The following is a 16,988-nucleotide window of genomic DNA, read 5'->3' as shown; positions in this document are numbered from 1 at the left end:
GATGGGCCTATGGCCTGATCCGGTGGGGCAGTTCTTATGTTCTTAACTACAATTCCCAGGAAGCCTTGCAGGTCTTCTTGTTATCAGGTGTGCTCCCTGGGGCATTTGGTGGGCCTATGTGAGATACAGGAAGCTGGACTAGATGGGCCTGTGGCCTGACCCAGTGGGGCTGTTCTTATGTTCTTATGTCACATGGGATGCTGCATCCTGGGCTCATCCAGCTCAGCATGGCTGACAGGGACTGGCAGCAGTTTCAGGCAGGGGCCTCTCCCAGTCACACCCTAGTGAATGTCTGGCTTGTGTTCCCCTCCCCATGAGTGCCCCATGAGCTTCCTCATGAAAGAGGAAGCTTCCTCTGGTCCCATCTTCTGCAGGCAAAGAACAGGAAAGGTGGAATGAAAAGCCTTCCTCCCCATGCACACAATTAATGAAATCAAGGTGATTGACGGCCTGGATGAGCACCACTGGGCAACCTTCAAATGGCAAATCATTACACAAATTGCATTACAAAACATGATGGAAGGAAGCTGAGCAGCAGCTGGAGAGGAAATGAGAGACGGCCTGCCTCTGCCGGTGTCCTCCATTTGACAGTGCGCGATTCCAGCCACCTCAGAGGGAGGGGACAGAGTTCAGCAAGCACCGCAGGGAGACACACGAAGCCCCCTGCCCCCTTGGAGCATGAGCCAAAGCCGCAGGCTGGTGGCTCCACGTTACAGTCCTCTCAAAGGCAGGTCTGCTGCCTCATTGGGGTCCATGTTCAGTGACACCAGAAGCTGCCTTGTATGGAGCAAGAGCCACCATTTTGCTCGCCCCACAGTACCTGCTCCAACTGGCAGTGATGCTCCAGCGCAGGGGTGGACAAACCTTTGGCATGAGGGCCACATCATCTCTCTGACACTGTGTTGGGGGCTGGGAAAAAAAGAATTAATTTACATTTCAAAATTTGAATGTGTGTTGGCAGTCTCGAAAGACTCTGGTATCGCGCTCTGAATGGTGGTTCTGGAACAGCCTCTAGTGTGGCTGAAAAGGCCAATTCGGGAGTGACAATCGCTTCCACACCGGGAGCAAGTGCAGTCTGTCCCTGGTCTGTCTCCCTGGCTGTGGGCCTTCCTTCTGAATACATTAGAGACAGAACTTATATGAATGAATGAATTTTACTGAACTTATTTATAATACACACAAGAAACTATAATACAGGCATGTAGAACCTTATGAGAACTATGAACTGTTTGCCACACACCTCTTGCACAGTGAAAACATGCAGACCAAACCAGAAACACATGGAGACAGAAGTTGTTCCAAGGCAGTTGGGGGTGTGTGTTAAAATACAGGTCCAACCTTGTTATACACGGATTTTTTATATGCGGATTTCACTCAACACAAATGGCCCCTGCAAATGAGAAGGAATGTGCTGATCCCTGGAGAAGGGCAAAAATGCATCTCTTTAAATCACAGTTTTACAAACCGCTTTTCTCACTGTTGCAGAGAGACAGTCATGCAAGGGATCATTCAGTGCTTCAGCTGAGCCAGGCAAAGGCAGGGGGTCCTTTGCATCTCTAATTGCTGACGTCTCTACAGCAGTAAGAAAAGCTGTTTTTAATCCACAATTGTAAAGGGACACACTTTTTAATTTTTTAACTGCTTTTATTTAGCACATTTTATGATATCAGCAGGGAGTCCAAGAATCAAACCTCTGTGGATGTCGAGGCACAACCTGGTTAGGAGCAATGGAGGGGCAAGAAACCTGGAAGTGGATCTTTCCACAGTTTCTTTATTCACAGATTTTTTTTATCCACTAGGGGTTCTGGAATGGAACCCCAGCAGAAAACGAGGGATGACCTGTAATGCTAAGGGAAAAGCAGAAACACATGGAGATTATAAAAGGCCCTGCTCTAACGCGGCCCGCAGCTTGCGTCTGGCGGTTGCAAACAGCAGCCTTGAGCCAGTGTTAACAGTCTGCAACGGACCAGAGGCTCACTGGAGAATGGGGGCTCCGTACGAGCCAGACTGGGGGTCCCCGAGGACTTATCCTGAGAGACTCTTCGTTTTGGTTCGTCTTCTTTTTATGTTTGGGAACTTCAATGTCCTCTCGGTAGATTCTAGTGTGGTCTTGATGCCCAGTCGAAAGAACTGGAGTCTGACTGGACTTGATTTGGTGGCTGGTTCTCACCTGCTCTGCCACTGCTGAGTTTTCCCTTCACTCTAAGCGGCAGTGGTGTTTGTGCTCCTTTACGCTAGTAAACAGCTTCCTATTTGTGGTCCCTGCGTGGACTTTCCCACATGCCTGTTTTTGACCCTCCTGCCCTGCTAATTCTGTCTGTTCCTTTTTCAAGACTGTGACTGCACAGTAGTGTGCATGACAGCTCAGAAGTCAGCCCCCCTCGCCTATTGCCAAGTAACAGCCCAACTAACTCCCCCTGCAGCAATATAGGGCCAATGTGGCATCTGCTGCACCCTGCGGGGGAGTTTTGGTCTCCGGAGGCCTCCATGGGAAAAGCGAACATGTGTTCTCTTGCCCTGGAGAAGGCCCCTGCTGCCTGGTGGGTCCACTCAGACCTGCACCAGGACCTGCTGGCACAAGTCCAAGAGGATCCATGAAGGTGGATCAGGCCTGGGAAGGGGGCTTGGTTTCAGCAGACCCTGCCACTGACACTAAATCTACTCCCTCCCCAGCCCTCCTCCCCACCTCCCTGTTCCACCCCTTCCACCTGCGTGATCCTACCTGGGAGAGTGGGTATCCGATGTTGGTTGCTGCTGTTCCCGAATGAACACACACACGGTTCTTTGGATTTTTGGAGAGGCAAACAAACAGGCGACAGGAGAATTCAAAGGACTTCTAACGTTTTACTCGTTTGCAAACGGGGCCTTCCACAAACACACACACGTGGAGAGACCGTGAACAATTACAATGATGCTGGTTTTATAGGATAGACTAGGTAGGGGAGGGGGGACAAAAGAGCACACAAAGAGAGCAAAACACATCCATGGCAAGCATGGGAAAAATAACAGACCAACAGTCCCACAAACATTTGGCTTGGTTATCAGATCAACATCTTGATCCTCAGGATGTTCAGGAGGGCAATTCGATACGCATCGGCAATTTGTTTACAGATATATCCATTACAAAGGATCTGGTCCTCTATGCATCCCTTTTATTTGTTTATGGCTCTTATTTATGACTTTCTGTTTACCCTTGTGAACATACCACAGTTAGCCTGTTCTCTAAGAGGGATTTTTAGATGCTGGCTTTTGGTCAGAGAAGAGCCTTATGGGTGAACTGGGCATCTTGGGATATTTCTATATTGTGAGCTCAGCATATTGTTATCACTGCACAGAGCTGGCCAATGTCTGCGTCCAGTAGCGGCCAGTCCATGCACTCTGGTGTGTCGCCTCGCTTGCAGCGCCTGGGGCAACCTCAAGATACACACCAAGGCTCTCTCTTCAGGTTGCGCTCAGCACTTTGTGTCTGCAGTGACTTCCCAGGACCCCTCTCTATCTCCCTGAAGGAGTGACTGGCCTTTGGAGGTCATGCTTTGCACTGCCTCAAGAAAGGACAGCCACTTAGTGGCTTCATCTCCCTGGCAAACAGCTGCTTTTGTGACAATCCAGTGGTAGGAGGCCAGAGACACAACAGCCTGAATCAGCAAGACGAGAGAGAGCAAGGCCAGGTCAGGCCAGGCCAGGCGCATGTGGATTCCCAAGGCCCTTGGCATCTTCACAGCTCTCACGGTGTGGATTATTCAGGGAAGGTTTTGTTTGGAAGAAGGATTAGAGGCCAGCTGGAGGGCTGCAGCTGAGGCTTCTTGGAAAAAGCCAGTTTTCCCAGTGCAATCATATTTACCCTTTCAACCCTTGAGAGGAGGAGATTGCAAGTGCCAGTGGAAGGGACTCAGGCGGGTGCCTGGTGAGAGGCAAAGACCCAGCAGCCCTGGGAGCATCCAGGTAGCAGCAGTGGGGGAGGGGAAGGGTCCCATTCCCTGCTAAGTTGCACATGCTTCAGTGAGAAGAGCGGCAAGGCTGGCGCTGCAGCCCCACTCACTTGTCTTTCTCTTCCTTTCTGCCCCCTTCCTTCAATCCAGGAAGAGGAGCAATGGAGGCCAGTGGGCAGACGGAGGTGAGCATCGTCCTGCCAGTCTGCTGCCTGAATGCTGCCTCAGCTGGTGTCACTGACGGGCAGGGCTTGAGAAGGGGTGGGGCTCAGCTGGCAACAGGATCTAGTTTTCCAATGCATGCTGAATTACGAAATTCAGTGGCCACCAAAACGTGCAGGTTCATGTGCAATGGTGCTTCTGGGGAACACTGTCCTCTTGTCCCCCCACCCTGAGATATTTTCAAAGAAGAATCCCAGATGCTGCAGGTGGGCACTGTGGCAGTGAGTGAATCACTTCTTTTGGGTTCCTTCTCCAGGTGCATCAGCCCATGTCCAGACCTTGCAGAAGGAGCCTGGCAATGTGAGCTTCCCAGGTAAGGTGGAAGGTGACTGTGTATTATCAGGGTGACAGAATGGAGCTGTGAGGAGTTCTGCCCGACTGGCAGAGGTGCGAGGACCGACTCTGACTTGGCTGCATCCCACTGAAGTGGCCTCTCCAGCCCAGCCTCCTGCCGCTGCAATGGCCACACAGATGCCTCCAGGAGCCCAAGCAGACTAGCCCAGGCAGGCCACAGCCCTTCCAGCCCCTGGCACTCTGTGGCATACAGCCTCCCCACCTGGAGTGCTGTTGTGTCCATGGCCCTGGACAGGCGTCCCCTCCTCCTCCACAGATTTGTCCAAGGCCCTTCTGGAACAGTCCAAGCGAGGGGGAGTCGCTCCAACAGCCTCCAGAAATTATGCCCTGCATGAGGAAGTCCTTCCCTGCCAAAAATCCCCGATCAACCCGTTTTGTTGGTGGGTTCCAAGTTCTGGCAAGACAAGTGAGGGAGGAGAAGCTTCTCTCTCTCTTCCGCTCTCCCCACATTCTCCATGTGATGGTACAAACCTCTCACTTTGGCATTTGTAGTTGCCTCCCCCCCCCCAACTAAGAGGTCCCACCAGCTCCAACCTCGTGGTGCAGACAGGGAATGTTCTGCAGAGTGTGACTTGGGCCTTCCCAGAGCCTTGCAGTGGGGACTTGGGGGAAGCACTTAGGCTGCATTGCTCCCTGCAGCACCAAGGTAGCTCATAAGCAGAGAGCAGCCTTCAGGCTCCACTTCCACAGGGGGGCGCAGTGAGGCTCTCCAGCTTTCAGCAGAGGGAGCAGTGGTGACTGTGGGGTTTTTAAAAGCATGGAATCCAAAGAGCCTTGGACTCTGCAAAGGCAGCATCTGGACCCCCAGGACTGGGGAGCCAGCCTTGCTGCACATCCTCCTGCTTCCATCCTCTGCAGCTTGTTCCACCAACTTCACCTGCAGCCCCTGCCCTGGTGGGAAGGCCATGGAGGAGAGGGAGCTCCCCACCATGCCCATAGCAAGCCTGTCCCGGCAAGGAGGAGACCCTGGCCCCCAGCACGTGCTTAGTAGGTCAGCTCAGCCTCTGTGGGGCCACCTCGTCTCCTTCTCCCTGTAATCCTATTAGTATTAGAGACGGGATCGAGCTATAACAGGAAAAAAGCCCCACTCTGAGCAGCACTGCTGACAGCTTGCCTTTTAAATCTTTAATAAGCATTAGCTTCAGCAACACTCAGATCCGTGGGGAAGACGACTCTGCGAGGAAGGAAGGAGGGCCGGCTACCTGGTCCTGCTGAGGTGCGGCTGTTGTTGAGCAGAAGAGGAAGTGGGGAGAGCCGGGAGGGCCGGCGGCCCATTGACAGCCAGTGAGACAGCAGCAGCAACTGTCCACTTCCTTCTGCCATAGTCTGAACTCAGGGGCACCCCATTTCCCCCCTCTGGAATGTGAAGAAGAAGGGCAAGCCAGTCCCAGGATCCCTCTTGGAAAGGAAGCAGACCAGTCCAGGGCTTCTCAAACTTGGGGTTGCCAAGACCAAGAGCAGTTCTGTGCCTTTAAGTGCTGCAGAGAGGGGGGAAATCTACCAGGTGCTGCTTCTCTCCTCATTTGAGAGACTTGGAATAGGAGAAGAAGGTGTGGCGGGAAAGGCGGCAAACTTGTGGGAAAGGCAAACTTCCGGAGTTGTCAGCATCTCCCCAGCAGGAGATGAGACCAAACTCCCCCCCCCCACAATTGCCGAAAAACTCTGCTCTTGTCTCCTGCGTGCTGAACAGTCATCGACTCTGCAGCAGTCCACCCTGCGCTGTTCTGCTTGGTGGCTCAGAGTGAGAATTCCCCAGAAAAACACAACTCCACAACACCACATCGTCCACAGGTCGCTGGTCACTGCACGGCACCTTTGTGTGAAGATGTGCTCATTCCAACGTCTCAGAACCCTGGAGAGCAAGCTGGGAAGTCCCAAGAACAACTTACAAGGATTTGGTTAGTGGGATGATGTGAAGAACCTGGCATCGCTCTGTCTCCTGGGAAGGGGCACAGCCTTCAATTGCCCCCCTCCACCACCTCAAATATGTCTTCGGAGAGAGAGTGGTGCTGAGTGGCAGAGCAGGCTCTGTTGTTGCCGGCTCTCTGGCTGGGCAGCCAGGCAGGGCAGGGCAGGGCAGGGGGCATCTCTGCCAGTTCACTCTGCTCAGGCAGTACAGCCAGCAGTGCCTTCTTTGCAACCCCCTTGGCCCCCCCAACTCATTAGCACACAGCAGAATCCTGACCCTTCAGGTTGGTCCCATAATTGGCTGCTAATTTGCTCTGTATTGAAGCCACCCTGTGCCAATTAGCTGGGAGCAGGAAGTCCAGCAGGGAAGAGGCCACACTGAGAGAGAGAGAGAGAGAGAGAGAGAGAGAGAGAGAGAGAGAGCACAGTACTGGAAGTGATATGCTCAGCACACAGTCAGTCGAGATGGGTGTGGGGCCGGAGAGGAGAACACAGGGCTCCTCACCTGCTGGGCTGTGACCAGGTCAGCCAGAGGCCTGCGAAGACAGCTGGGCTCCTGTCTCTCCAACACAACCAGACTTCTGTTTTGGGTGGGGGGACATGACAGGTTTGGGGGTGTCCTGGAGGTATCTGCTTTGCCACCATGGGAAACAGGATGGACCTTCAGGTGGAGTCAGCAGGGCACTACTTGAGACTGGCCTCAAACAGGGACGTTCAGGAGCAGCGGATGCTCTGACCTGGGCATAATGTGGCCTGACTGGGAGGAACCACCTGCCACAGGACTGCATCAGTGGTCTGTCCACCTGCCCTAATAGCCCTTGAGTAGCTGGGTTGCCTCTTTCTTCCCCTCTTTTCAGTGCCTATATATACACATACATACATACATACGTATATTTAAGCACCAAATAAATAACGGCAAGCTGCTCTTGGCCAAATGGCCTCTTTCTGCCTTAATGTGTGGGAGCCCCTTCAGAGCTCTCGGGCAGATGGCTTTCCAGCCTTGGCGCTCGGTTAATTTTTAATCTGCCAGGGGCATTTCATCCATTGTCGCTTCTGCTCGACTTAGTCCTTTGGGGGCCCTCCTGGAGAAGGTCAGTTCCGCTGCTGGTTCCTGTGCTGCATTCCTACAGTGACAGCAGATGCAAAGAGTCTGTGCTGTTTCCATGAGGTCACTTCAGATTCCCTTTTATGCCCTTGTTCTCCAGGCTCCCAAAGGCCAGCCTGGCAGCTGTCCTACTTCTGATGTGTTAGTATCTGGTTTGCCTTGCTGTTTTCCACCATGTGCCCCTCCTGTTCTTTTCTCACACCCCTGACTGTCAGCTGACTCCTCTTTTGCTGGCATTTGTTTTCCTTTTGTTTCCCTCCTTTGGGCAAGATCTCCGTCTTCTACAGGAAGCCACCTGGCCTCTTGGAGCTGCCTTGTCTCCACTGGTGAGCCACACTGGCCTCCATCTGGACCTCTGGAAAGGTGGCGCCTTTCTCATGTCCTTGTGTCCATTCTACATGAGCTTCTGCTGTTGAGGTTTCCAATAAACTCCATGCACTCTGGAGGGATTTGATCCTCTGGTTCCCTGCCACGCTGCAGCCTGTGGACCATTTCTCGCCAACCAGTCTGCTGATCCCAGGGGCATTCTAACTACTATGGAGTTGGACTCCCCCCCCCCCGCTCCCCCTGAGAGTACAGCTGAAAAGTGAGCAGTTGTTCTGCATGCATTCTTCTCCCATTGTGACAATTCTTCTAGTTCGGGACAAACGTATACATGATTTTCTGCGCTTGACTCGTTCCAGCCCACCAGAAGAGCAGGCCTGAGTCCTATGGCTCTGGTGACGGAGCTTTTGGGGGACCTCTGCTCTTGAGGGTTGCTTGTGTCTTCTTCGGAAGCAGGCCCCCTGCTTTTGAGCATCCCTCTTCTGAGACCAGCAGCGTCCAGGTTGCTTCTCCTGGGACACTTTCCAACTGCAGAGAGGCTGAGCTAAACAGCCCCGTAATCACTGTTCCCGACTGGCTCAGACATACTTGCACCTCCCACCAGGGCCTGGTGCCAAGCAGGGTGATGGGTTGTCTTCCCTCTGGTTGGATCCAGGTTCAGCCATTCTAGGGCATGGGCATCTCATGGATCTCAACATTTGCTCTCTTGGTCATGGCCTGACCATGAATTTAGCCAGGCTGTGGGTGGGTAACTGAAGCCCCCTGTGACCACAGCTCTTCCTCCTTCGCATGCCTCCCACCCTGATTCCTTTCTCCAAGTCAAGACCAGGCTCGGCATTTTGCTCAAGGGAGCAACAAGATGTCCTCAGCACGGCAGTATTTTGGGGCCTGGTATTTCAACCGGCAATGATTCTGCGGAGGAGTTTGGTCCCCCAGAGCTGGACCTCCTGCCCTCTTTGACACACAGAGCGACACCACCCCCAAAACGCCCCTCCGTGTCCTTTCTATAGAACTGGTGTCCTGGAATAGCTGCATCCTGCTGATCCTCTCCATGCTGTCACCCCCATTTTTGCACAGTGTCAAGCTGCTTGTTACATATTCTGCAGTTGCTTTACATCTTGCAAAAACAGGCTGAGAGCAGACGTGTTACAGGCTGAGAAGCCTGAATTTGGCTAAGGAGGGGCAACCGCTTCTATGTTGCAACAACATCAGCCACAGCATCTTCTCTCCGGAAGCAGAAGTTCCTGCTTTTGAATTTTTAGAAAGAGAGATCCTGAATCAGCAGCAGTTTGTGAGACGTGCCAGGGAAGGCAATGAAGAGGTTGGGGGATAGTCCGGGCCCTGGAAAGCAGGCTGGCTTGTCAGAATCCTTCTCTGGGCTCTTCCTTTGCACCTGGTTGCTCCTGTTCCAAGTCCTCCTCCTCAGGCCCAGATATTCTGAAGCCCATTTCATGGAAGGAAGACAGATGGGAAGGCTGGACCTGGGCGACCCTTGATCTTGCGACTAGCAAAATGTTGTTTGGAGAAAAGCTCTTGCTGAGTTGTGCAGCCTGGGCCTCCTGCTCACCCTTCTTGTTTTCTTAAAATAGAACAGGCTGCACAAAACCTTGATGGGGGAGGGAGCCACAATACTTTGCACTTTGCGTAAATGATAGAAGGGACAAAGTAGTAAAGCCCCCCCCCCCCCCCCGAAGGTCTCCTGCTGTCTATGGGCTGAAACAAACAGGCCAAATGCCTTAGCCAGTTGCAAGGCAGGCACACAGTGGGGTCTCTTCACTTTGCAGAGCAGGCAGGGTCAGTTTTTCCCTTCCATGAATGCCCTGTTGAGATACACTGCCCTTTCTTTGCAAGGACTGTCTCACGCACAGTTTCACAGACATGGCGGGTTCACCATTGCTTGGCCCCCAGCATGCCTGTGCATCAACCCAGTACAGACTGGAGTATGCGCTTCCATTTCTGCCGACGGATATGTGGGGAGTTTGCTTGGCACATCAGGGGTGAAGATTAAGCTCTGCCGTCTTGATCCTTGCCCTGGTGCATTCTGGGCCATTCCACCTCCTGCTTGAAGTCCGGAGAGAGCCACATTCCTTACCACCCTTCCCTGCCCTCCTAAGGAGCCAGCTGGCTGCAGGTGCTGGAAGACTTTTTCTCCAGTTTGATGTGGGTGAAAAGCCTCTTTCAAATGTAACCTCAGGGGCCCGTTGAGTTCTTATCTGCGGATTCTTCATGGGCTTGAAGAATTCATCCCCCCTTTCAAGCAGAACTGCCTCCAACATTTCTCCAGGGCTGCATCACACTTGCTGAAATTCAACATGGAAATCAGTCCCAGGTCAGGATTGGCATGCATGATAGCAGGCAAAATCGTTACAAGGGCCTGCCCTAATGGAGCTGGTGGGTGGCTTGCCTCACGGCCACATTTGTGGAAGAATATCCTTTCCCTCCCTGTCTAGCAGAAAGCAGGCATTTCTGCACTGCAAATCCAGGATATTTTGGTCTACAGTTTCTGTGGAAAGCCAGGCACTTGCTGTTCTACCCACCAAATGGCTGAATTATTTGCTTCTGTGCCAGAGCAGATCTGGTACTTGCCAGAACCTGCATGCATTGCAAGAATATAAGTATTGATTATTGAATCTCCTGAAAAGGTGATGGAACCAAAACAAAAACTTACGCAGCTTAGAAAAGTAAACGGGTCCAAATGCTGAGAGTAACTTTTGCATTCTTACACTTTTTCCCATTTACTTTTGAATTGCCAAGATTTTCAAAAGTATCCCTCAGTCAGTCGAGGTCTTTCAGGGCAAGCATATTCTCCAAACAACATTTAACTGGGAATGTTGAAAGGAATTCAGATGAGGCGAAGACCATTTTGGTTGCTTGCCAATTGGGATTTGAGGTTGGAGAAAGCTGAGGGGAAATGCCTCCTTCCAAACTTGTTTCAGTTCAAACAGCGAAGAGCACCTAGGATTTCTCACCCTTATTTCTCTCGCTTTGGCTCTGGCCACCCTAGGAAGCCTGTGGCTCAGTGTGGCGGCCCCCACACCAGCAGAACTGGAGCAGAACGTCCGGAAACATCTCACCTCCTCCTCAGAGCCGATTCTGGACCTCAGGACAGAAGCCGCAGCTGTCCTCCCAGGTGAGGAGGTTTGTCCCCTGGGGGCTTCTCTTCCCTCTGTAGTTGAGATGCCTGCAGGTCATGCCTGACCCCTGCCACCAGAAGGTGCTCCAAGGCAGTCACCAGGGAGGAAAATTAGGCACATGCTCAAACACTCAGCAACTAACCTGTAATTGTGGCTTTTTCCAGGTAGGTCTTTGCATGGGGGGGGGAGTCCTCTCCCATTGTCCCTGATGAGTCCTGGCAGGTGCCTTTGTCCCCTTTCCCAGGACAGATGTGGCAGCCCATCAGGAGGACAACTGCAGCCCAACCCAACTCCCCCCCTTCTCCTTCCCTAATTAAAAGTCCTGGTCCCTTCCTTTGCCAATGGCAGGTGCTCTTAATTCCTCCTGAGGATGTCTGGCCTTTGCCTGTGGCTTTGATGCTGCTGAGCATCTGAAGAGCCCCTGACATGTCCCACTGACAGTGAAGGACAAACGGAAGATGAAAGAGAATTCTGGAAGCTCAGCACTGCTTCCCCTTCAAGGACTCTGCCTTTGGGCACCTCAGTGCTGCAGTACAGATGATGATCAGTCTTAGCCAGGCATGTATTGGGGGAGTGTCAGGCCAGGAACGGTCTCCGCTGGGGTCTTGCTGCTGCTTTTACATTTTCTGCTGTCTCTTGGCAGAGGGTGGGAGCTAAAGAAGTTTTGGCTGTCACTTAAAGCACTTTGGAGAATGGCCTAAATCTCACAAGCGTGGTTCTCTAGGACTGCAAACCTCACTTGAAATACTTCCAGTTTTTTGTCAAACCATAAGAGGCCTTCTGAGGTGAGTGGGAGGCCTCCCTGGACCTCAGAATGATTCCCAGATGTATCGCAAAGGCACTTCTGGGTTTTGCAGATTTAACCCATGGATTTGACTCAGTGTGGGTACTTGAAACCCACTTGGGACTGGACTATTGCCACTTCTTTGGACAAACCAGTCCAGACCTCCTCAGGCTAGAAGACCTTGTCGTGGCAGCCACACCAGCCACAGTGAAAGCAGTGCAAGTGGCTTGTGGGGTGAGGGGACACAAGCTGAACAGGACGCACCTTGACTGTGGCTGTCTGCAGACTTGCTGTAAGAAGCCGAGTCACCAGGCTGGCTGAAACCTTGGGCTTCTTCCCAAGCTTTAGCATCATGGAATGGCCCTGAGCAGAGACAAGCACCAATAAATCTGGAATTTTCTCTGACACACTTCAACAACTGGACTTGCTCCTGGGGATTTATGGTGCTGCTCCCACCTCAAGCCAAAGGCCCACAGTCTTCATGCTATTCATGTTGACAAGGGGCAAGCAGGAGCCCCTCCTTAAGGCACATTGGAATTCAGCTGGGGGAACTCACATCTGAAAGCCCACCAGTTTATGGCAGGCTAAATGAGTGGAATCTGACTGCAGAAGGCCTCCCAATCTTGGGACACATGGCTTGTACTCCTGGGGTGAATGCTGGTGTTGCAAAACACAGGGTTCTCTGTACAGTGGTTTGCTGCTGGGAAAACCACAAATCATGGCCCCAAACCCATTTTGTGGGCAAGACCTGAGGTGTGTCTGGAGGCCAAGACAATGGCATAGTAGCTGGAGGGGGTGCAAAGCACTCGTTTTGCAGGGAACCTCACCACAGTATGCGAGGGGCACCTCCCCCTCCCCCTTCAGAGTCATTCCAGGTGGTAGGAGCAAATCAGAGGTGAATGCCAAAGAGGCAGATGCCTCCGTTTTGCTCCCACCACCCGGAAATGGCTCCAAAGGGGGAGAGGCTGCTTACACACTGTGGTGAGGCTCCCTGCAAAACTTGGTGAAACCCTGTTGGCCACATTGTCTCACTGGCATCCTTCAGTCTCGGAAGACTATGGTGTCACGCTCTGAATGGTGGTTCTGGAACAGAGTGTCCTCTCCAGTGCGCGAAGCCTGGGTAAAGCAGGTATGGAGGACAGACTGTTACCCGTGCAGCAAATCCCCCTCTCCACGTCGCTGAAATGGAAAGGCAACGGAAAGGCAGAGGCCAATGCGGTTGGTTCCAGTGGCGTCGCAGGAGTTGGCAGAGCGGGACTGTGTTCAGCCATGAACTGCCTTAGGCCACATTGTGTTAGCTGATAATTCCTGGGCTAGAAGGCGCAGTGCCACCCTTTGGCCAGCTGTGTTGGTGGTGCTGGAGCGCAGTGACAGCAGAAGGCCTGTTTCCTTTCCTCCTCGGCTGCTTGCTGGTGATGGGTGGGGGGAGAGCACAGCCGGGCCCTGTTTGGACGAGGCCTTGTCATAGTCGTGGTCAGCTGGCTCCTGGGCTGGCACACAGATCCCCTGTATCACACCCAGTCTGACCCTCCGAGCAGGCCACTAACCGGGGTCTCTGGTACTTTTCTCCAGTGGATGGAACCCCAATGAACACCACTGAAATCATCCCGCTGACAGCCATGGAGTGTGCGCCTGTAGCGACAGTGGAGCGGGCTCCCATCGTCACAGCCGAGAGTGCCCCCACGGCGAAGCAGGAGCTGTCCCAGAGTCCAGAGGTGAGCAAGGACCTGGCCCACTTAAACACGAGCTCCAGTTCCTTCACCAGAGGTGGTGACTCTGACCCCGATATGGCTCTGCCCCCTCCTCCGGACAAAGGCCCTCCTTCGGAAGCCGGGTCGTCAGGGTCGCTGCCATGGCCGGAAGCCCCAGAGGAGTGTGGCCCACAGCGACCCAACACCTTGGATCTTTTCAAGCCCCTCAAGAAGCTGGAGGAGGTGAAGCAGGCGGGGCAGAGGAGGAACAGCGACCAGGCCAGCATCAAGGAGAACGGCCTGGAGAGCGGCCCAGCAGCGCCGCCCATCAGCGAGGAGAGGCAGGCACTCCAGTCCGAGCTGGGGAAATGCATCCAGGACTTCCGGAAGATCAAGATCCCCATCTCCTTCCCCAACAGGAAGTGCCAGTGGCAGAATGAGCTGCTGAGGAAGTACCAGCTCTGAGGGACGGAGAACAGGCTGGAGCCAAAGTGTGTCTGCCCAAAGGGCTGGGCTGAGGGTCCACAGCCCCTCTGAGCAGGGTGAGGGCAAAGGGAGACTCAGAGGCATGTTCCTGGTGGACTCCACCTGTGTGGAGGGGCAGCACCCCATCTGGTCTGAAGGGCCATATGGGGAACTAGCGCAGTGGGCTCCCCTCTGAGTCATGGTGAGAAGAAGCAGAAGTCCCTGGACCGTGGCTGACCCAGCAGTAGGACGTTTCTAATGTCCTCAGGAAAAGGGGAATCAGACAAATGCATGGGGGGAGGAAGAGAGGTCCACCCATTGCTGGCAGCCCTGAGAACTGAACAGAACCTCTAGAACCGCAAGCAGTGTACCTCAAAATGTCAAAAGTGGTAGAGGAACAGCCGGAGAGGTCTGCCTGGGGACTTTCCCCTGGCGCATCCTGTGGGGCTTCTGGGCTAGAAGGGATCTCTACGGTATGACTTGATGGCGTTTAGGGTGTTTTCTGGGGCCTACTTGGCCCCTGGGTCCCAGAATACTGGGGTAGCAACAGGACAGTCAAGCGCGCTCTCACTAGACAGAACAGGGCCCCAGGTACACGGGGCACTGGAGGTCTGTGCCTGGGACTCCTTCCTGGTAAAACAGGGGCAGGGCAGAATGAGGTCTGATTGGTGTCAGGGCCAGACTGGGGGGCAGAGGAGGCCAGCTCTCAGCCAGCACAGAGGTTCCTGCCTCTTTGGGCTCGGCTGGCATTCCGCCTGGTTCCTCTGAGGAGCAACAGAACTGCCAAGAGCTTCAGCTCAGAAGGCTTGACCTGAGACTGCTTTGTGCTCTGAGGGGGTGCCTTGGGGTGTGAGCCAAAGCCTGGCTCTGCTATCTGGCCAGCAGTTTGCAGAACGTGCAGAACACACACACTGTGCTGAAGCCCTCCTGGAAGCACCTTTTTTGTCTCCCTTTTTGGTTTTCACTTTGTCATTACAGAGAGGGAGGAATTTCCGGGCTCAGCCCAGTCCCACCAGGGTTCAGGCTCCTTCCTGCTACGTGCTTCTTGACACAGGAAGCTGTGCAGAGAAGAGGGTGTTTACAGTCTTCTGGGTGGCCCAGAAGCACCAGGGAGCTGCCGCAGTGATGGATCTGGCCACCCAACCCCAGGCGTGTGCAGCTGCGTCACCCTGAGTCTCCCTGTGGGTGGCTTGACTCCCAGCCGTGGACAGGAGCTTCGCTCAGGGCTTGCCGGCTTGAGCCAGGCTGGGCGCCTGCTCACTTGGTCTCATCTGTCCTCGTACAGAGTCCGGCAGGCTCTTGGGAGGCAGATCTCTCAAGCAGGGTCCCAAACGGTGCCCCCACCAAGTGTGAAGCCAGGCACTCCAGCAGTCCCTGTTTTCGGAAAAACACTGCCCCTCCTTTATCCCTTGTGTAGAAGGTTGTTGGGGAGATTCCTTTCGAAAATGGGCATTTCGATGCCACCTGGCACTCGAGAATGTCCTCCTTCTGGGTTTAGCTGCTTCTTGAGTCTCTTTCATGGGACTGGAGACCTCCTAGTGCAGATGACTGCAAATGCACACGCGTGACCCTCCCCTCCCCTCCCCTCTGGCCCAGGCACCTTGCAGCGCACAGCCTGCTGTTCATATCTCGCAGCTTGGAAAGTTTGTTTGAGCAAATCAATCTGGTCATTGATTATGGAACTGGTAACTGCAGAGTAAATTGATACATCAGGCAAACAAGCACCTTCAGAAACAGGTGACTGGGTGGCCATCCTGGCTGTGAGGAGAAGGCAGGTGTCCCTCTTCTCACCTGTGCACACTGCAGGCCTTGGCTGTCCAGGGCCCAACCTCAGTGCCATCTGGCCAGGAGTGCTGATTGCTTCCCAAGGCTGAGCGTTGAGGCCACCAGCTCTGAGCAGAAGCCAGTCCCACGCAGGCAGAGATAAATGAGCTGCTCCTCACCTGGCCTGACACAGCACCCTCGTCCCCCTCTTGCAGCGCTGGCAAGGTCACAGCTTCTGCAAACTGCTGAGAGATTTAAAACAACTCAACGAGACAAAGAGGCACTTGCAGGCTGGGGAAGGGGGGAGGGCTCAGTTCTGGCTGAAGGGCTCCACGGACTGAGGTGGGGGGTTCACGATGCCTTCCTATTCCTCTCCTTTTCTGCCCTTTGACTCTTATACTGTCAGCTGTGCTGACTGTCAGCCCCCTCCCAGTTTTCAGGCCAAAGAAATGCTCCCCGTCCCACCTAGAAATGCCCGTCTGAACCCGCTAGGCCTTTCTGCCACTCCCATGTGGCCAACCTGTTCCAGAAGGGTGCAGAGCAGGGCAATGGGGATGGCTCATTGGAGGACCAGGCCAGAGCTGCTGTCCTGAGTTGTGCTGGGCTAAATGGATCCTGCCTGGGGAACGGCAGGCAGGCGGTGGCACAGTCTAGCCTGGCTGCTTCCAGATCCTCTGCCTTGTTGGCACCTGCTAGTTCCTACAACATGATACAGTGGAGCACTGGCCCTTTAAGGCCTGCAGTCTTAAGGGCCGACTCTCCCCCTGCGCCAGGCACATCAATTAATCATGTCCCTGGGCAGCCTTCATGGTGGCCCATTATTGAGTGGGCTTTTAATTTCCTTCCACCTTTGCAGAAGTGAAGGCAGTTGCAAAGCTGCTGCAGCCGCAGCCCTCCCATCAGGCTCAGGAGCACCTGCAGATTTCAGCTGCTGCTGCGTGCAGAACCCAGGCAAGGGTGGTGGTGGCGCTCTTGCCCTCCTGCCCCGGCTCCCTGCTGGGTTCTGTCTCTGGCAAATCCCTCTCCCTGTTTCTGCCTTTGAGAGATTCCACCTTCAAATGATGTTCGTGATTGAGATTAGTACCAGTCCAGCCCCAGCACAGAAGGTGTGTGTGTGTGTGTGTGTGTGTGTGTGTGTGTTACCTGCAGCAATTTTACCTGCTGTGGTTCAGTGCTGCGTGTTCAAAACTCTCACAGATCCAGGCAAATCGCCCAGAGAATCCCTACTGATGTTCTGCTCCTTCTTTCTTAAAGTCTTGAAAGACTGTCAGGTCATGTTAGAAATGGGAATCAACGAGAATTCCCTTG

The 16,988-nt window shown here is 53.7% G+C and overlaps 1 protein-coding gene across 1 annotated transcript; it reads left to right on the top strand.

Moving 5' to 3' along the window:
* Nucleotides 1-2,502: 2,502 nt before the first annotated feature.
* LOC136663188 (uncharacterized) lies at nt 2,503-15,548 on the top strand. Its single transcript, XM_066640171.1, has 5 exons — nt 2,503-2,540; nt 4,080-4,114; nt 4,408-4,464; nt 10,847-10,972; nt 13,333-15,548. The coding sequence occupies exons 1-5, from the start codon at nt 2,503-2,505 to the stop codon at nt 13,914-13,916; spliced, it is 840 nt and encodes a 279-aa protein (XP_066496268.1). The 3' UTR covers nt 13,917-15,548.
* Nucleotides 15,549-16,988: the final 1,440 nt, after the last annotated feature.

The sequence above is a fragment of the Tiliqua scincoides genome, chromosome 12, assembly GCF_035046505.1.
Source record: "Tiliqua scincoides isolate rTilSci1 chromosome 12, rTilSci1.hap2, whole genome shotgun sequence".
Taxonomy (NCBI): domain Eukaryota; kingdom Metazoa; phylum Chordata; class Lepidosauria; order Squamata; family Scincidae; genus Tiliqua; species Tiliqua scincoides.
This window is presented reverse-complemented; position numbering and strand designations above follow the sequence as displayed.